Source organism: Labeo rohita, chromosome 19, assembly GCF_022985175.1.
Source record: "Labeo rohita strain BAU-BD-2019 chromosome 19, IGBB_LRoh.1.0, whole genome shotgun sequence".
NCBI lineage: Eukaryota > Metazoa > Chordata > Actinopteri > Cypriniformes > Cyprinidae > Labeo > Labeo rohita.
The window spans coordinates 8,114,201-8,133,277 of record NC_066887.1 but is presented as its reverse complement, the minus strand read 5'-3'; the positions used below and the strand labels follow the sequence as shown (position 1 = coordinate 8,133,277).

Genomic DNA, 19,077 nt, shown 5'->3' with positions numbered 1-19,077 from the left:
CCCTTTAATGGTGGTTTATTGAAAGTTTATTTAAATAAATAAATAATAATAATTTTTGTAAAAATATGCAATTTGGTGCAGTTGCTGATATTTAAATGGCCAGAGACATTTGTATATACATATATACATCTATTATATATACAAATGAGACATTTAAATATGGTTGTAGTTTTTATTCATATTTTCAATTAGCTTATTTTTAGATTTTCAGTTTTCATTTTAATTTTATTCATTTTTATAGTATATGCTGTAATCAATTTTGCTGTAGTAATTTTGTTACAGTATGTGTTTTTACTATTTTAATATTTCTAGATTTAAATATTTAGATATAAATTATTTCTATTTCTATTTCTATTTTTATTTACTTCTCGTTAGTAATTGAATTCACACTTAAACATATTTCAGATATTGCAAAGGCAACATTTAAATTTTTCATTTTGGTTCATTTGAAATTTATCTAATATTTCTGTTTAATTTTATTTAAGCTTTATTTTAATTAGCAAAAATGCCATTCTAGGTACACTACCGTTCAAAAGTTTGGGGTCAGTAAGACTTGTAATAGTCTTTAAAGAAGTCTCTTATGCTCATCAAGGCTGCATTTATTTGATTAAAAATATAGAAAAAAAAACAGTAATATTGCAAAATGTTTTTACAATATAAAATAATGTTTTTTATTTTAACATACTTTAAAATAGAATTTATTCCTGTGATGAAAAGCTGAATTTTTATCAGCAGTTACTCCAGTCTTAAGTGTCACATGATCCTTCAGAAATCATTCTAATATGCGGATTTATTATTAGAATGATCAATGTTGGATAATATCAACAGTTGTGCTGCCAAATATTTTTTGGAACCTGTGATTTTTTTTTCAGGATTCTTTCATGAATAACAAGTTTAAAAAGTACAGTGTTTATTCAAAATATAAATATTTTATAACAATGTAAATTATTTATTATTAACTTTTAATAAACTTTTAATTATTAACTTAATACATCCTTGGTGAATAAAAGTATTAATTTCTTAAAAAAAAAAAAAAAAAAAAAGAAACAATAAAAATGTACTGACCCCAAACTTTTGAACGGTGAGGTATATATGACTTTCTTCTTTCAGACGAATCGGAGGTATATTAAAAATGTCCTGTTTCTTCCAAGCTTTATAATGGAAGTGAATGGGTGTTGAGATTTTGAAGCCCAAAAAAGTGCATCCATCCATTGTAAAAAGTATTCCACACATCTCCAGGGAGTTAATAAAGGCCTTCTGAAGTGAATCAATGCGTTTGTGTAAGAAACTGTATATCCTACATCATCCGCTGGAACGCCACTCTCATAAACGTGCATTTAACAGTTAGCGTAAGGCAGAGATTAGAGTTTTAAATGTGGATATTTTTCTTACACAAATGCATCGATTTGCTTCAAAGGCCTTTGTTAACCCCCTGGACCTGTGTGGAGTACTTATTATGATGGATGGATGTACTTCAAAATCTCAACACCCATTCACTGCCATTATAAAGCTTGGAGGAGCCAGGACATTTTTTAATATAACTCTGATTCCATTCATCTGAAAGAAGAAAGTCATATACACCTAAGATTGCTTGAGGGTGAATAAATCATGGGGTACTTTTCATTTTTGGGTAAACTATACCTTTAAGAATGATAATCCAGCTCAAAATTCTTTCCCTTTAAACCACACCTTTAAAAAAATCAAACCTAAAAAGTGCCGTTGTTGAAGACTAGTTGACCATCCTGACCTGTTCCACATACAGAACCAGATGGAGTATTCAGCAGAGGAGTGACAGCCATATTTAGCAGCAATGTGTACGTGGTCTTCCTGAATACAGTATGCAGTCACACAAAATGCCAGAATGCATGTTGTGCAGTGTAGGCTTGGCATTTCAAATGACTCTAGAGTCTCTTCAGCAAGCCGATGGCAGCATTTGATTTTGATAATGCTGCTCATGTTTTTGTCCCTAAAAATACCCTCACACACAAAATGGCTCTAACACACAAATGCACGTGTGAACACACAAGCGCACACAGTCATGCTGGTCTGTCTTGCCCCTGGGCGCTGGGTTTGGCGATGACTGTAATTAGCTGCTGACACTGTAGGTGAACCGGGCTGTAATAACAGGCTACAGCTACGGCGCTCTTTCATTCTGACAGCAAATCCCCGGCAGAGCCGTGAGCCCAGAGGACACTCAGACATTTACACAGATTAGAGGCATGAATGACTCAAATATAATGGAAAATTAGCACTCTTGAGTTTACTAGTACTATATAGGGCTACATTTGTAGTGATTAAAATGTACTCTGCCAGAGAATCCACTGTAGAGGTAGTTCAGATTATTTCTTTTGTCTTGTGAAATGGAGGATAACATATAGCCATCCTATTTCACCATAGTGCCAGGAATGGTGAGTTGAAGGATTAAAGGACTCACAAGAGCTTCCATCATGGCTGTCGCGCTTTCTGAGCAACATGTTTAGAAAGGAGAGTGCGCCATCTAATGGACAAAATGATGTGATAAATGAATGTGGTAGTATTATTTCACAGACTTCTTTCAGATAGCATGATTATCTTTTGATTATTTACACATTTTTTTCCATCAGGTTGTACTATTATTCGCCCGCCAAGAGACGGAGGGATCAGATACAGAGGTCTGACACAGGAACAGGTGTGAAGATTTAATTTCTTAGTAATTTATTATATTAAAGATGAATATCTAGGTTGAGGTCAGTAAGGTTTTTTAAATTATACAGTACAACAGTAATATTGTGAAATATTATTACTATTTAAAATAGCTGATTTCTACTGTAATGTATTTTAAAATGTAATTTATTCTTGGTATGCAAAGCTGAATTTTCAGCATTGTACCAGTTTTCAGTGTCACATGATTCTTCAGAAAGGATCTTACTCACTTCTACCTTTTGGATGGTATTAGCATTTTAATTTGTTGTAACTTTTCTCTGTCTGAACGCAGATCCGCAGTGTTCAGGTGTTGCCGGTGGATTATGAGATTGAGTATATCTGCAGAGGGAACAGAGTGATCGTGGGACCAAAGGTCAGGAAGTGCCTCCCTGACGGTACATGGACTGACGTGAACCAGCACAGCAAATGCTGTACGTTTAACTCTCCCTTATGTTTCCTGCAAAGGTCTAAAATGTGTCTACACAGAACAGACTTGAGTGAAAGTGAATTGTCTCCACATTTACTATTTTTTTGGCTTTGACATTGTGACATTTTGCCTCCCTTTTTCCATACAGTAATTTTATGTGACAGCCTGTTTAATCAGACCAAGTTCATCCATTTTCAGAAATAAAAATAATAAAAAAAAATTGCTTTAGGCCAGTGATGTGACTCCATAAATGTTCAGCTGGGAGCCGAACTAAAGAGCTAAGGCATGATGTTAAAGAAGAAGTCCAGTTCCAGAACAACTTTTTACAGATAATGTATTCACCCCCTTGTCATCCAAGATGTTCATGTCTTTCTTTCTTCAGCCGTAAAGAAATTATGTTTTTTTGAGGAAATCATTTCAGGATTTTTCTCCAAATAATGGACTGATATGGTGCCCTGAGTTTGAATTTCCAAAATGCAGTTTAAATGCAGCCTCAAACGATCCCAAATGCGGTTGTAAACGATTCCAGCTGTGGAAGAAGGGTCTTATCTAGCGAAACGATCTGTTATTTTCATAAAAATAATGCAATTGTTATACTTTTTAATGTAAAATGCTTGTCTTGTCTTGCTTTCCCTGAACTCTTCCCTGAAGGGTATGTTGAAAAACTCAGATCGTATTTTCTCCCTCCAACTTCAAAATTGCCCTATATCGCTGTTTTACCTTTTTCTTCTTTGCATGTTCACTTTGCAAAGACTGGGTCGGTACTTCTGCAGTGTTGTAAGATGATTTTGAAATGATTTTTGAAGTTGAGGGAGAAAATACGATGCACCAATGTACCTGGGGCACCATATCAGTCCATTATATGGAGAAAAATCCTGAAATGTTTCCCTCAAAAAAACATAATTTCTTTACGACTGAAGAAAGAAAGAAATTAACATCTTGGATGACAAGGGGGTGAGTACATTATCTGTAAATTGTTGTTCTGAAAATGAACTTCTCCTTTAAGGCAAATATATTAAATAATACTAAGAGGTCTGAATGAACTAGAGTAAAATTTTTGACTTGGAAATGTGAAATGTGAGTTAAAGTAAAAGTGTTTGGTTTTTATAGATCCAGTGTTATTTTAGTATTATTTTTATATACTGTTATGCTATTTATTAATATTTTGAATAAGCTTTTGTTTTTATATTTACAGTTTTCATTTTAATTTTAGTTAATTTTGCTATTGTTTATTATTATTATTTTTAAATATTTCTATTTAGTTTTTATTTTAACGGTAACACTTTACAGTAATTAGTTAACATTACAGTTCATTAGTTAACATTAGTTAACTACATTAGTTAATATGAACTAATTAGTTAATGCTAATTTTAGCATGCATGATTAAAATCACGTTGTGCTTGTTAACATTAGTTAATGCACTGTGAATTAATATGAACAATGAACAACTGTATTTTATTAACTAACATTAACGAAGATTAATAAATAGTGTAATTAATGTATTGTTCATTGTTCGTTTATATTAACTTACACATTAACTAATGTTAACTATTGACACCTTATTGTAAAGTGTTACCATTTTCATTTTTATTTTGTTGTAATTTTAGTATTTCAACTTAAACTTATTTTATCTACCAAAGCAACATTTTAAGTTGAAGTTTTCAAGTAATATTTATTTATCATGTATTATCATGTATTATTATTTATCTAATTTTATTTCAGTCTTTTCTGAATTATTAAAAATTATATATTTTTATAATTTGAAGAGTTTGAATTTGAAAAGTTGAAGTTAACATTAACAACAATGAATAGTTCTCAAATGAAGTATAAATTCTCCATCATTATGTTTAAATATAGTAAGTATGTGAAATACTTGACATCTCTCCTTGTCTATTCAGGCTGTCTCTGTCTGTCATAGACTTTTGCTAGTAATTCATAAATGACTCACAATTCATTGTATATATCTATTCTTATCACAACCCTACTGGACATTTAGTGCAGCATGTGTTCATCAGATAGCTGAGCATGTTTTCAAGACTGTGACTGTCAGTAAAAGCTAATTTATGAAAGTTATTCCAGACCTTCATTTTAGTCAGGTACTGTGTTTATATTCACCCACACTGAGCACATGGCCTTGATTTTTAAATAGAGAAGACCATTAATGTAATTTAGTTAGTTCATTTAATTAGCTAGTGACTAAAATTTACAGCAGCTTTAAAGGGATAGTTCACCCAAAAATGAAAATTAGCCCATTATTTACTCACCCTCCAGGCATCCTAGGTGTATATGACTTCCTTCTTTCAGACGAATCCAATCAGAGTTATATTAAAAATTATCCTGGCTCTCCATGGCTATCCATGGCAATAGGTGGGTGTTTCTCTGCTTCTGTGTATGACCACTTGGCGCAAGCTACTCTGACCAAAATTATAAACGCAACACTTTTGTTTTTGCCCCCATTTTTCATGAGCTAAACTCAAAGATCTAAGACTTTTTCTATTTACACAAAAAGCCAAAATATATACACAAAAGGCCAAAAATACACAAAATATTATTCACAAATTGATCCACAACGTTGACATCAGCAAACCGCTCACCCACACGACACCATACATGCTGTCTGCCATCTGCCCTGTACATTGAAAACCGGGATTCATCCGTGAAGAAAACACCTCTCCAAAGTGCCAGACGCCATCGAATGTGAGCATTTTCCCACTCAAGACGGTTACGACGACAAACTGCAGTCAGGTTGAGACCCCGATGAGGACGACGAGCATGCAGATGAGCTTCCCTGAGACGGTGTCTGACAGTTTGTGCAGAAATTCTTTGGTTATGCAAACCGATTGTTGCAGCAGCTGTCCGGGTGTCTGGTCTCAGACGGTCTTGGAGGTGAAGATGTTGGATGTGGAGGTCCTGGGCTGGTGTGGTTACACGTGGTCTGTTTTGAGGCCGGTTGTTAGTACTGCCAAATTCTTTGGAGACGGCTTATGGTAGAAAACTGAATATTCAATTCACAGGCAACAGCATGCCAATTGCACGCTCGCTCAAAATTGCGACATCTGTGGGATTGTGGTGTGTGATAAAACTGCACATTTTAGAGTGGCCTTTTATTGTGGCCAGCCTAAGGCACACCTGTGCAATAATCATGCTGTCTAATCAGCATCTTGATATGCCACACCCGTGAGGTGGATGGATTATCTCAGCAAAGGAGAAGTGCTCACTAACACAGATTTAGACAGAATTGTGAACAATATTTGAGAGAAATAGGCCTTTTGTGTACATAGAAAAAGTCTTAGATCTTTGAGTTCAGCTCATGAAAAATGGGGGCAAAAACAAAAGTGTTGCGTTTATAATTTTGGTCAGTGTAGATTAAAGAGATTATTATTATTATGGATGGATGCACTTTATTGGACTTGTTTTGACCATTTGAAGAGAAACAACCATCTGTTGCTATTATATAGCTTGAAAGAGCCAGGACATTTTTTTAATATTACTCAGATTGGATTTGTCTGAAAGAAGGAAGTCATATACACCTACGATGCCTGAAGGGTGTGTAAATAATGGGCTAATTTTCATTTTTGGGTGAACTATCCCTTTAACTCATCCAGTAAGAGTTACATGTAAGTGTAAGTCTCTCTTGTGTTGTTGAGTTAATTAAAATTCAGATTATATCTGTATCAAAGCCTATGTTTTGTCACTGTTTTTGTGAGAACAGTAGGAAACCTATTTATCAGGAATCCAGATAGATCTGGTTTGCTAGACCAGCGGTCATGTCTTAAAATGTCAAATATGTTGATTTTTTTGTAGTAAGTCATACAGACTGTTTACCTACTGTAGCTATCTAAATCATAACTTCTCTTTGACTTCTGTTCTAAAAATTAAGCTAATTGACTTAAGACTACACACTAACAGTGCGTCAAAATGAAGTGACTAATGATTATGGTGATATTTGAAATAGAATATTAGCATAACGCTTAGTGTAGCTAAATTCAAACTGACTCCAGGGGGCCGCAAGGGAGGGGGTCAGTGGAAAAGTTAAAAGAAAAACAGTGTTTAAATAAGTAATTGACAAATTCAGATTAAACCAGTAAACAAGTACTTAAGGCGAGACACTGCAGGTAAATAGGGTAAAAAAAAACAAAAAAAAAACCTAATAGTTATCGCCTTATTTACCCAGTTGATTGATTACATTGATAATTGCAAACATTTTTTGTATTACAAGTTTTTTAAAATGTTAGGTTTAAATATGCAATTGAGGCATTATTTAATGAAATATGCGCTAACTTGCATACATTTCTAGTACAAAAATCTAAACACTGGAAGTCAGTTTCAGAATTATTTTTTTTTTTTTTTTGTCAAACATTTTTACAGGGAAATTTGGGGTATCTTATTTTGTCACTCCATAATTCCGAAAATACTTAGAACAGACAGAAAACAATGTACTTCTCACAATTTTGGGGGGGAATAAAATGTTGTATAAAATCAAGCAAATTATATATGAACAAATCCCTCTGTGAAAACCTTCAGGATATAGACAGGAATAAAAATGTAAAGTTTGGTGTGTGTAAGTGTTACTGAAGTGGAGATTTATGGCTCAGTGTAGAAGAAAAAATCATTTTGTATATTGTAATTGAAATCTATTGACACAGCTAGATAAAGTGCTATAAAATAAACACTTAACAGTGTCTTTTGAATGTATTCTTTCCACTAGTCTGAAAAAAACATACAAAACCAAAAAGCACTAAAGCACAAAACAAATTTGACAGGTCCATGAAAAAACAGTGTTTTTGCCTGCAGCATCTCCCCTTAAGTTAATAATAAAAATGCATTTAAATAAATAAATATAAAATGTATCTAAAAGTACAATGCTATAGTGATTAGAAAATACATGAACAGTAGAAATGAAATATTCTCCAAATAATGTTTTACACTTACTTAAAATATCCATTTTCACTGTATAAAGTGGGTCTGCTGCATACATATATCTGGCTTTTAAATTTCAGAGTGGGAGTCTCTCACATTAAAATTATCATAATTGGGTGTATGTGGCATATAAGAAATTTAAAACCCCTGGATTATTGCATAGTGTGTGGTATACAGTCTACAGTGTTTGCTACTGTGAGGAATTTAATTACAACATTATGCAAAATAATATTATGCAGACAGTGACAAGCATTTCAGACAGTAGTATGCTACATTACTGTCATGTGACCTCATTAATTCAGCATCTGTTTCAGATAAAAAATAATGATATTAAAACAGTCAAGGTGGTGTGCAAAACTGCGGCTGATTTGATATATTCATCACACTGGAGATGGAAGGTTAAGTCAAGCAGCACTGCATCATGGGATACAGTAGTCCATGAAGTGTGCTCTCATCTGATGCACATATTGGCAAATGGAGTACAATAGGTCATCCAGTATTCGTGGAATACTACATCCCACAATACAATGCTGCTTGACTTAACTTTCCATTTCCAGTGTCCATAATTTGCATAATATACTACTGTTTAGAAGCTTGGGGTCAGTAAGATTTTTTAACATGTTCGACAGTCTTTTATGCTTAAAGGTTGCATTTATTTGATCAAAAATAGAGTAAAAAAATAATATGAAATATTATTACAAGTCAAAATAACTGTTTTCTGTGTTAGTATATTTTAAAATGTAATTTGTAATGCAAAGCTGAATTTTCAGCATCATTACTCCAGTCTTCGGTGTCACATGATCCTTCAGAAATCATTCTAATATGCTGATTTGCTGCTCAAGAAACATTATTATTATCAATATTAAAAACAGCTGTGCTGCTTAATATTACTGTGAAAGCTGTGATGCATTTTATTCAGGATTCTGGGATGAATAGAAGGTTCAGAAGAGCAGCATTTATACAAAATAAATCTTTTTTTTAGCATTATAATTGTTTTTACTGACACCTTTGATCAATTTAATTCAGCCTTGCTGAATATCTTACTGACTCTAGACATCTGAACATTAGTGCACATTATACACAAGGCTGAACAAGCTAGAGTAGTGTGCTATTCTGAACAGTTGACCCTAAAAGTAAGCTAGGCCAAGTACACACACACACACACATACACTGTGTGCAGAATTATTAGGCATGTTGATATTCTGGTCATATTTTTTTTCCAAACACATTTTACCAATTCCAAACCACATCAGTCTTAATAACTACTGTCAATTTTGTATTTAATCATTTATATGTGATATATAATTGTCCGTGAAGGCTGGAAGTGAAAAACTCCTTATATTTAGGTGTGCATAATTATTAGGCATGTTTTCTTTTACAGATAAAATGAGCCAAAAAAGATATTTAACCCAGACTGAAAAGTCCAAATTATTAAATGCCCATGAGAAGAATGCAATACTAATGCATTACAAGAATTTGCAAAGTTAAGGCTTGACCATTGGACAGCGAAATGCTTGTTGGGTCTGCATGGTCAGAAAAAACAGGTGGAGAAGAAAAGATGCATGTTAACTGCAAAAGAATTAGGAATTAAGGTGAAGAATTAGGTGTGACACCATCAGGAACCGTTTCCAGTTCTCCAGCGCCACCATTTTCCAGAACTGCAACCTACCTGGAGTCTTCAGAAGTGCAATGTGTCAGGTTCTCAGAGACTTTGCTTGGTAAAAAATCCCAAAAAAATGCCCCTGACTTAATAAGAATAACAAGCTGACGTGTTGTGAAATACATGAAGACAGTTTTTTTTTTTTTTTTCTATAGGCTTTATAGACGGATGAGTTGAGAGTGACTCTTGAAGGACAAGCATCACATCCTCTTGTACCTCTGATTCAAGAATTTATCTTCCAAAATCTGGCAGTAAGTTTTGGGAGTTCATGTTTAGTCTCCTATCCTGAAAAGTCTGACTTGCAGAGATGGACTAAAATGAACTCCCAAAAATTACTGCCAGATTTTGGAAGATAAATTCTTGAATCAGAGGTACAAGAGGATGTGATGCTTGTCCTTCAAGAGTCACTCTCAACTCATCTGTCTATAAAGCCTATAAAAAAAAAGAGAAAAAAGAAAAATGTCTTCATGTATTTAACAACACGTCAGCTTGTTATTCTTATTAAGTCAGGAGCATTTTTTAGGATTTTTTACCAAGCAAAGTCTCTGAGAACCTGACACATTGCACTTCTGAAGACTCCAGGTAGGTTGCAGTTCTGGAAAATGGTGGCGCTGGAGAACTGGAAACGGTTCCTGATGGTGTCACACCTAATTCTTCACCTTAATTCCTAATTCTTTTGCAGTTAACATCCATCTTTTCTTCTCCACCTGTTTTTTCTGACCATGCAGACACAACAAGCATTTCGCTGTCCAATGGTCAAGACTTAACTTTGCAAATTCTTGTAATGCATTAGTATTGCATTCTTCTCATGGGCATTTAATAATTTGGACTTTTCAGTCTGGGTTAAATATCTTTTTTGGCTCATTTTATCTGTAAAAGAAAACATGCCTAATAATTATGCACACCTAAATATAAGGAGTTTTTCACTTCCAGCCTTCACGGACAATTATATATCACATATAAATGATTAAATACAAAATTGACAGTAGTTATTAAGACTGATGTGGTTTGGAATTGGTAAAATGTGTTTGGAAAAAAATATGACCAGAATATCAACATGCCTAATAATTCTGCACACAGTGTATATATGTATATATATATATATATATAGATAGATATAGATATAGATATATAAAGCATACCAAAACAGCTATCAATTCAAACCTTTAAACCATCCTGTGCTGTTTTAAAATGGTGTTGACGCAAAAGCGCTGATGCATTAGACATAATCACTGCCTGACGGAAAGTATTACAGATGGCTGTTGAGCATATTGTGCATTATATAATTGGTCTCTCGGGGTGATATGTTCTGTTCTTGCCATCTTTTCATTGCTGACAAGAAAAAAAATGAATGGTAAGACTGTATGCTTTATAAAGGTAAAGTAAGGTAATATAAGATAAAAACATATTAGTCCTATAAGGAAAACTTCCATGAAACATAGATCCTAAATGAACATAAATCACCTTTTGGCATCAAGTCAACACAAGAGTTTTGAAGCATCAGTGAGGTTATAAAGAATCAGTTTGTGAATGGCATATATTTGTAAAACTGACCGTTCGCGGTGGCGTGTGTGTGCTCGTCAGTGCTGCCATGTGCGCGGGTGTGGACGTCTCTGGAGAACGGCCGTGTGACGGTTCACCCTCCAGGCCCAGCGGTGGAGGGCACGATTCTGCACTACAGCTGTCTGGAGGGCTTCATCCTGGTGGGAAGGAACAGCACTCAGTGTACTAAGCTGGGCAAATGGGACTCACCAAAACCTGTCTGCCACTGTGAGTATTAGTGTATTTGTTCCTTTAAACTCAGTTTTATATTTTATTCATTACTTATAATTTTGTTATTCTCTTTTTGTGTTATGCTTATAATGTAGATGACAGACATTATACAGGTAAGAATGTTTTTGAATTCTAATGTATGATAATACCAGTAATGTAATTACTTTGCAGTAAACTGAACCTTTATAAATAACTAATAATCCAGAAGTTTCCAAACAGAAGAATTACACAACTTCCATTTCCATTTTACACCAAATGCACTAGAAGTGAAGATTTTGTCAATTTTGGGTTTCAAACATTGGATTGAAACCCTCTTTTTTTCTCACTTAAATTAAATTGGCCACTTGGATATATATATAGGCTATATTGGTTTTAACTCAAATAGTATTTATACTATTAAATAATATTTAAAGCAGTTCAAATATTGGATGAGAAAAAAACTGTAGTACAAAAATAAAATAATGCACATATTACAAAATATAACATTAAAAAGTGTATAAATCATTCGTTTTTCTAAAGAGACATTGTCCAACAGCAACACCAGCAGGTAAAGTTACAGCGGGGGTCTGCGCCATTAGTATGTTCCTGCACAACCGGAGGCTGCATTTTCAGGACCACAGTTCTAGGACCCCATGTTTTTTGTGAGAGTGCCATCTAGAAGAGACCTGATTCAAATATCAAACAATCAGATGCAAAGACTAGATCCATGGAAACTATTCATTTTTTTAAATGTAAGAGCTGGCAAAACAGTTCATTGTCCTGCTGGATGTTATAAACTGGTATTTGTATTCAACTTATCTTACATTTATTAACATACTAATAAACACTCATTTGTAGCTCAATTGTTTTACTGTTTACTGCACTTTGTAGTGTGTGTCACACATCAGACATGAAGCGCTGCACTGCAGCTAATAAAGTCTAGTCTTTCTTTCCAAGAAAACTAAATTTAAAACCAAAATATATAAAGAATATATTGAAATAAATTAGGTTAAATGTTTCAAGAGGGTTACTAAAAGGTATGTTTAGGGTTAGGAGTTAGTTAGGACAATAATTAAGTGTATACAGTACAATTAAACAACTACATATTTCCTTAAAAATAATAATATACAGAATTGAACAGCAAGTGCTATTAAATAGTATGAGCCGCTAATACATACACTACCGTTCAAAAGTTTGGGGTCAGTACATTTTTATTGTTTCTTTTTTTTTTTTTAAGAAATTAATACTTTTATTCACCAAGGATGTATTAAGTTAATAATTAAAAGTTTATTAAAAGTTAATAATAAATAATTTACATTGTTATAAAATATTTATATTTTGAATAAACACTGTACTTTTAAACTTGTTATTCATGAAAGAATCCTGAAAAAAAAAAATCACAGGTTCCAAAAAATATTTGGCAGCACAACTGTTGATATTATCCAACATTGATCATTCTAATAATAAATCTGCATATTAGAATGATTTCTGAAGGATCATGTGACACTTAAGACTGGAGTAACAGCTGATAAAAATTCAGCTTTTCATCACAGGAATAAATTCTATTTTAAAGTATGTTAAAATAAAAAACATTATTTTATATTGTAAAAACATTTTGCAATATTACTGTTTTTTTTTCTATATTTTTAATCAAATAAATGCAGCCTTGATGAGCATAAGAAACTTCTTTAAAGACTATTACAAGTCTTACTGACCCCAAACTTTTGAACGGTAGTGTACATATACAAAAAAAAAAATAATAATAAAATTAAATAATACAAAAAAAATACAGGGTCCTAGAAATGCGGTCCTGAAATTGCAGCCTCCGGTTGTGCAGGAATACCCTACTTGGTCCATGTCTCTGTCACTTCCCCTGAGTTTTACCAGACCCCTTAAAGTGTGCGGTGGGTTTGATGGGGGATAATTGAGAATGAATGGGGGAATGTCACATAAGAGGAGGCAAAGCCTCCATTGTGATATGGCTGGATATGACCGCTTAATGGTTTCGTTTGTGCGTCTTCCACGATTGTTAATCAGTCTGAATGAACAATATAATGGTGTTAATGGGAAGATCAATTTAAACAAAGTAAGTAAAAAACTCACACACTCAGATATAACCAAATTGTTATGTATAAAATAAGACTTAAAATAGCATGAAAACATGATAATCAGATTGGTGAAATTGAAAGGAAATCTCCATGTCTGTGACTAGTATTTATCAAGCTTTGATGACTGATGATCTGAAGAAAATGTTCACAAACAAAATATATTGTTTAAATTGTTACTGCCTTGAGTTATTATTAGTGTTGGATTCGAGTCCACTTAAGTCGAGTCCGAGTCTTTAACCAATCGAGTCCGAGACGAGTCCGAGTCCAAAATGAGCCGAGTCGAACTCAAGTCCGAGTTCCAAAGGGCAGAGTCTGAGTCGAGTCCAAGGAAACAATACTGTTTGTCAGTATCTTAACATTGTTTTAACCCAGGGGTGCCCTGACTCTGTCCTGGAGGGCTGATTAGACACACCTGAACCAGCTAATCAAGCTCTTACTAGGCATACTAGAAACCCCCTGGCAGGTGTGTTGAGGCAAGTTGGAGCTAAACCAAGGACCAGGACCGAGTTTGGACACCCCTGTTTTTAAACTTTACAGCTAGCAAACTTCTATTGGATCTTGCCATTTTGATTTTTGTTATCACACCATCTCATAATTAGTGCCCTGCTCTGCTTAGCAAACAGCAAACAAAAAAGTCCTGTAACAGAAGTTATGGCTGACTTATGTATTGTGACATATTTCAGAGTGAAACAGGTTTTAGAATGTGAAAGATTATAGGGTGGGACTTGACTTTGTTCATCATTATAGTAAATGTATAAATTCAAGGGTGGTGGTAAAGGAGTGGTGAATGGGACCTTAAAAGCAGAAAATGCACCTCTTATCTCTGTATGTGGCTGTGTGTGTTTTGGGTTTTATATAACAAATGGTTAGACCTGAGAGAGGGCATTTTGAATTTTTGTCTTGGATGAAAGTTAGGTTGTGAGGGATAAACATAGTCTTTACAGCAGCACACACTGTGTAGGCTATAAAAGAACTACATATAATTTCCGTAAGTCACAGCCAACTCACACCTGTTTTATTTTGAATGCATTTATAGTTACATTAATTAGAATAAATTACATTAAGTAAGGATTAATTGATGACAGGCCATTGAATTATTATAAAATCATGCACACCCAAGGTGGTTTTGGACCCATAAAAACTATTGCCGCAAAGATGTTAGAAAAATATTTTTCTTGGCTGCATCCGAAAGCCTAGTCAGCTGCCTTGCTGCCTCGCAGCCTTATCAGGCAGTGACTTCGAAGGCTGCGAAGGAAACTTTAGAAACAGTTTCGGACAGACTTCAGAGGCAGCAGAACGTGACGCCGTTGCTAGGTTACCTAACGGTTAGGTTGTAGATTTTGTAGAAAAACGATCTTATACAGTTATATATAAATGCTTTAATAATACATAAAGACCTCAATGTCATTACCCACCGAAGGTTTGTGCGTCAGAAAAGACGACTGGCAGCTACTGCTTAAAAAAATAAAGGTATGCTGCCTTGGAATGCTGCCTCCGAAGGCAGGCCTTTGAAGCCAGAAACTGCCACCATGTTTAAATAATAATAATAATAATTTCAATACAGCAAAAAAGTAATAAACTAATACAAGTAAAACATTTGGTTCCTGAAGGCAAGTAAACTCCAAGTATTACTTACAAGCAAATGGATAAATAAATATATTCATCAAAAATACAAATGTGAAATATTTATAAAAATAAAATCTTAAAAAAAATAAATAAATAAATAATAAAAAAAATTTTAAGTTTTTTTTTTTTTTTTTTTTCAGTTTTTCAGATAGGCCTATCTGAAGGCTATTACAGAAACAGCCTACTACAGACATTTCATGAAGTAAAAATGAAACTGCAAAATCTTCACTGTATACATTAAAGATTCTTATTAAAGTTAATAAGATTTGATGCATTTTGAAGCATCAGTATTTCTCCCAACTGTTCAGGTTTACTTTAGATTTAAACTAGTTTAAAGACAAAAGAAACAGCGCTGCGTGGAAAACAGGATAAGCTTTGTGCGACAACAATGCACTTAGAATGCTTTTCAATCCACAAATCACCTACATTTACAATGGATTTACTTTAGTAACAGTAACTGTGGTATTGTGGCAGATATGATGTTCATACCGATTATTATTAATATGGACATATACACAAACCAGTCAACAGTTTTGAACAGTCAGATTTTTAATGTTTTTTCCTCTCTTCTGCTCACCAAGCCTGCATTTATTTGACCCAAAATACCACAAAAGCATTAATATTGTGAAATATTTTTACTATTTAAAATAACTGCTTTCTATTTGTATATATTTTAAAATGTAATTTTCTATTTACTGAACTTTCTATTTATCAAAGAAACCTGAAAAATTCTACTCAGCTGTTTTTAACATAATAATAATAATAATAATAATAATAATAAATGTTTTTTCTGAGCAGCAAATCAGAATATTAGAATGATTTCTGAAGCATCATGTGACTGGAGTAATGATGCAAAAAATTCAGCTTTGAAATCACAGGAATAAATTACATTTTGAAAATATATTCAAATAGAAAACAGTTATTTTCAATAGTAAAAATATTTCAGAATTGTACTGTTTTTGCTGTACTTCGGATCAAATCAATGCAGGCTTGGTGAGCAGAAGAGACTTCATTAAAAATCTTTTGTCTGGTAGTGTAAAGGCCAACTGAATGTAATGTAAGAGAGTAATGAAATATAGGCCAAATACATTTTTATTTTGTTATATATATAGGAGAAGCATCCGGCCCCCCCGATGTGTCCAGGTCATCAAATCTGGCCCCCTTTAAAAAAAAGTTTGGACACCCCTGACTTAAGACAAAACTGATTGCATTTACATGAATAGTCTCCAAGACAAGCATGTGTGTATCAATAACAGAACTTTAACAGAACTTAAGCGAAAGAGAACTCAAGAACTCAACATTCGCTAACTGACTGAGAGGCGCGTTCTGTGAGCGCACTTTGAGTGTGTGCGTACATAAACCCGTCGGCTTTCAAGTAGTCTTCTGGACAAACATGCAAATACTTTTGTGATAATGCATCGAGTTAGTGGCATTTGTCCCTGGACTTGGAATATTGTCCGAGTCACGTCCGAGTAAAAAATGCAAAGTCCAAACTGCTAAAAATTGTACTCGAGACCGGACTCAAGTCTGAGTACAGGTCCGAGTACCCCAACTCTAGTTATTATTTTGTAATAAATAGTTAAATGCTTAAAACACGAACTTGATGAGATTCATACTTGGCTAAAATTTAATTGTAAAAATATTAAATATAAAAGTATAAAATAGATTTTTTTTTTTTTTGGTCTTTATTTAACCAAGAAAATGTGACTGGGACATAAATTTACATTTGATTAAAAAAAAAAAAAAAAAACTTGAGGAATTTGCCTCCTCATTTCAGAACACCACTGCACAACACTAATAAACCATATGGGATCGTAAAGGTTGTACAGGATCAAATTGCTTCGAGTCAAGCAATAGATACATTGGATCATCACTTTTTCCCAAAAGTTGGTTCTGTCCCCACCACTTTTTGAAAACCACTGAAAAAATAGGCATGCGGAAGGCTTATAACACAAAGCAAAAACATCTCCAATCTATTATTCATAAGTAAATTCATAACACAAAGTCGTAACAAAATACATTTGCAACAGTCAGACAGGCCTAATCTATAAACCTTGTCATGCACATATCAGCATTTATAAACAATATCCAACATAATTATGTGCAATTCTGGACCATACACAATCTTTTATTGTTGGATAAAGATGAAGTAAACAGTTTAGATTATATAAACCACTCTCATGAATAAATAAATTAGATAAGCACCCAAATTACATGAAGTAATTATCTAAAAGATCTATACATTTAAGGCATAAATATGAATGTGGATGCATTGCTTTTAGAATAGACATTTAACATTTAGTTAATTGTTGAAAAACATTATATTCAGGGTTGTTGTTGTTTTTTTTTTGTTTGTTTGTTTGTTTTTTGGACTTTAAATTCCTCTGGTTTTAAACAAGCACCATTTTTTTGAAACCATTTATTTTTCCAAGGAATTTACAATATTCATCCCTACCTGGCAGTGGCATCATAGAGCATAAAGCACTGTGAAGTTCTCTAATCAAATGAAAGAGTAAGAAGGAATTCTACTCTTCTGTCAAAAGGGGGCAGCATTTCGTTCAGCAGTCAGTGAGTCCCTTTACTAACCTGAAGAGGGCAGCATTAGACAAGTTAATCTTTGTAATGCAATACTAAAATCATGTCAGAAGATGGCAGTATTGAGTGCACAGAGAGCATCCTGTAAATGAGACTGTCTATCATACAGTACTCACCAACCAGAGCCCCTGTATGCATATGCTAAATGTGAAAAATTAATTTAATAACCCCACAGGAAACAGGATTGTACCATCCAGAGGTGCATAATCCAACATGCCACTGCTTGATATTACATGATGTATGGATTCCCCATGGAACTGCATGACCTTGACTTCCACAGGGCTAGATCGAGGTGAATGAATTGTAGATACTCGTCCTGGATGTTTTGGCATGTGCGCGTGTGCGTGACACTCTGTGCAGATCAGCCCGTGGTGTTTGCTAAATTGATTAATGGAGGTGTCACTGTCCCAATATGGCAGTGATGTCTGCACACCGAGAGAGAGGGTGATGGAAGGCCGGCCGGCAGGAAATGAGAGAGGAGAGGAGGATGAAAATGAAGGAGGGGAAATGAGATGGAGAGAGAGGAAGGGAAAAGCAAGAGGGGGCACAAAAGTAGGGGGTTGTGGGAAAAGAGAGATAGGATGGTAGAGAAAAAGCAATTTAGGAGGAGGGATGGGAAGAGTAGATGATTTATGCGCTACATCTACTTAGTAAATGGTGTTTTCTCACAGTTTTTACCTGGCTGGAAACGCACTCCCAGGTTATCACATGCTTTCTGCCGTCACCTGCCTCTGCCAGCAGCCATGATAACCTGCACAGCAGTGGCTGTACTGATCTATACGTACCTTTAAGTGTTACAGATCACATTTGTACTGTGTAATCCATAATGTGTGTCATTACTTAAGGCTGTTTTGGCCACAGACGGAAATCATTCAGTTGCAAACAATAAGTCAATCCATCTAAGAGGTCACACGACACAAAATGCTAATGATGCTGATAGGAATTGTTCAGTTAGCAACAACACTGTAGATATGCCTAGTAACTGGCTAGAAATAGTTGCTAGTTCCACCTAGCAACCAGCTAGAACGCCTTAGCAACACAGTAATGTATAATTAAATGGCTAGCAACCAGCTAAAAAACCCTAGAAATTTCTAGCAACAACCATATCACCCTAGATATACCTAGAAAACAGTCAGAAGACCCTAGCAACCAACTAGAACACCCTAGCAACACCGCAACATATGATACACATCTTCTGTACAGAATTTCCCAAAAAAAAAAAAAAAAAAAAAACAAGCGAAGAAGAAACCGAAACAGCAGATGCTTCCACATGTAATCTAACATGATAATCAGACATAAAACAGCAT

The 19,077-nt window shown here is 34.2% G+C and overlaps 1 protein-coding gene across 3 annotated transcripts in view; it reads left to right on the top strand.

The window, feature by feature from the left end:
• gabbr1b (gamma-aminobutyric acid (GABA) B receptor, 1b) overlaps positions 1-19,077 on the top strand; it is a 180,222-nt gene that overhangs the window by 57,016 nt on the left and 104,129 nt on the right. For all 3 annotated transcript variants that reach the window (XM_051136851.1, XM_051136850.1, XM_051136848.1), the window contains exons 3-6: positions 2,604-2,668; positions 2,975-3,113; positions 11,274-11,459; positions 11,558-11,575. In XM_051136851.1, coding sequence (XP_050992808.1) covers positions 2,604-2,668; positions 2,975-3,113; positions 11,274-11,459; positions 11,558-11,575 — 408 coding nt within the window. The remainder of the gene's footprint in view (positions 1-2,603; positions 2,669-2,974; positions 3,114-11,273; positions 11,460-11,557; positions 11,576-19,077) is intronic.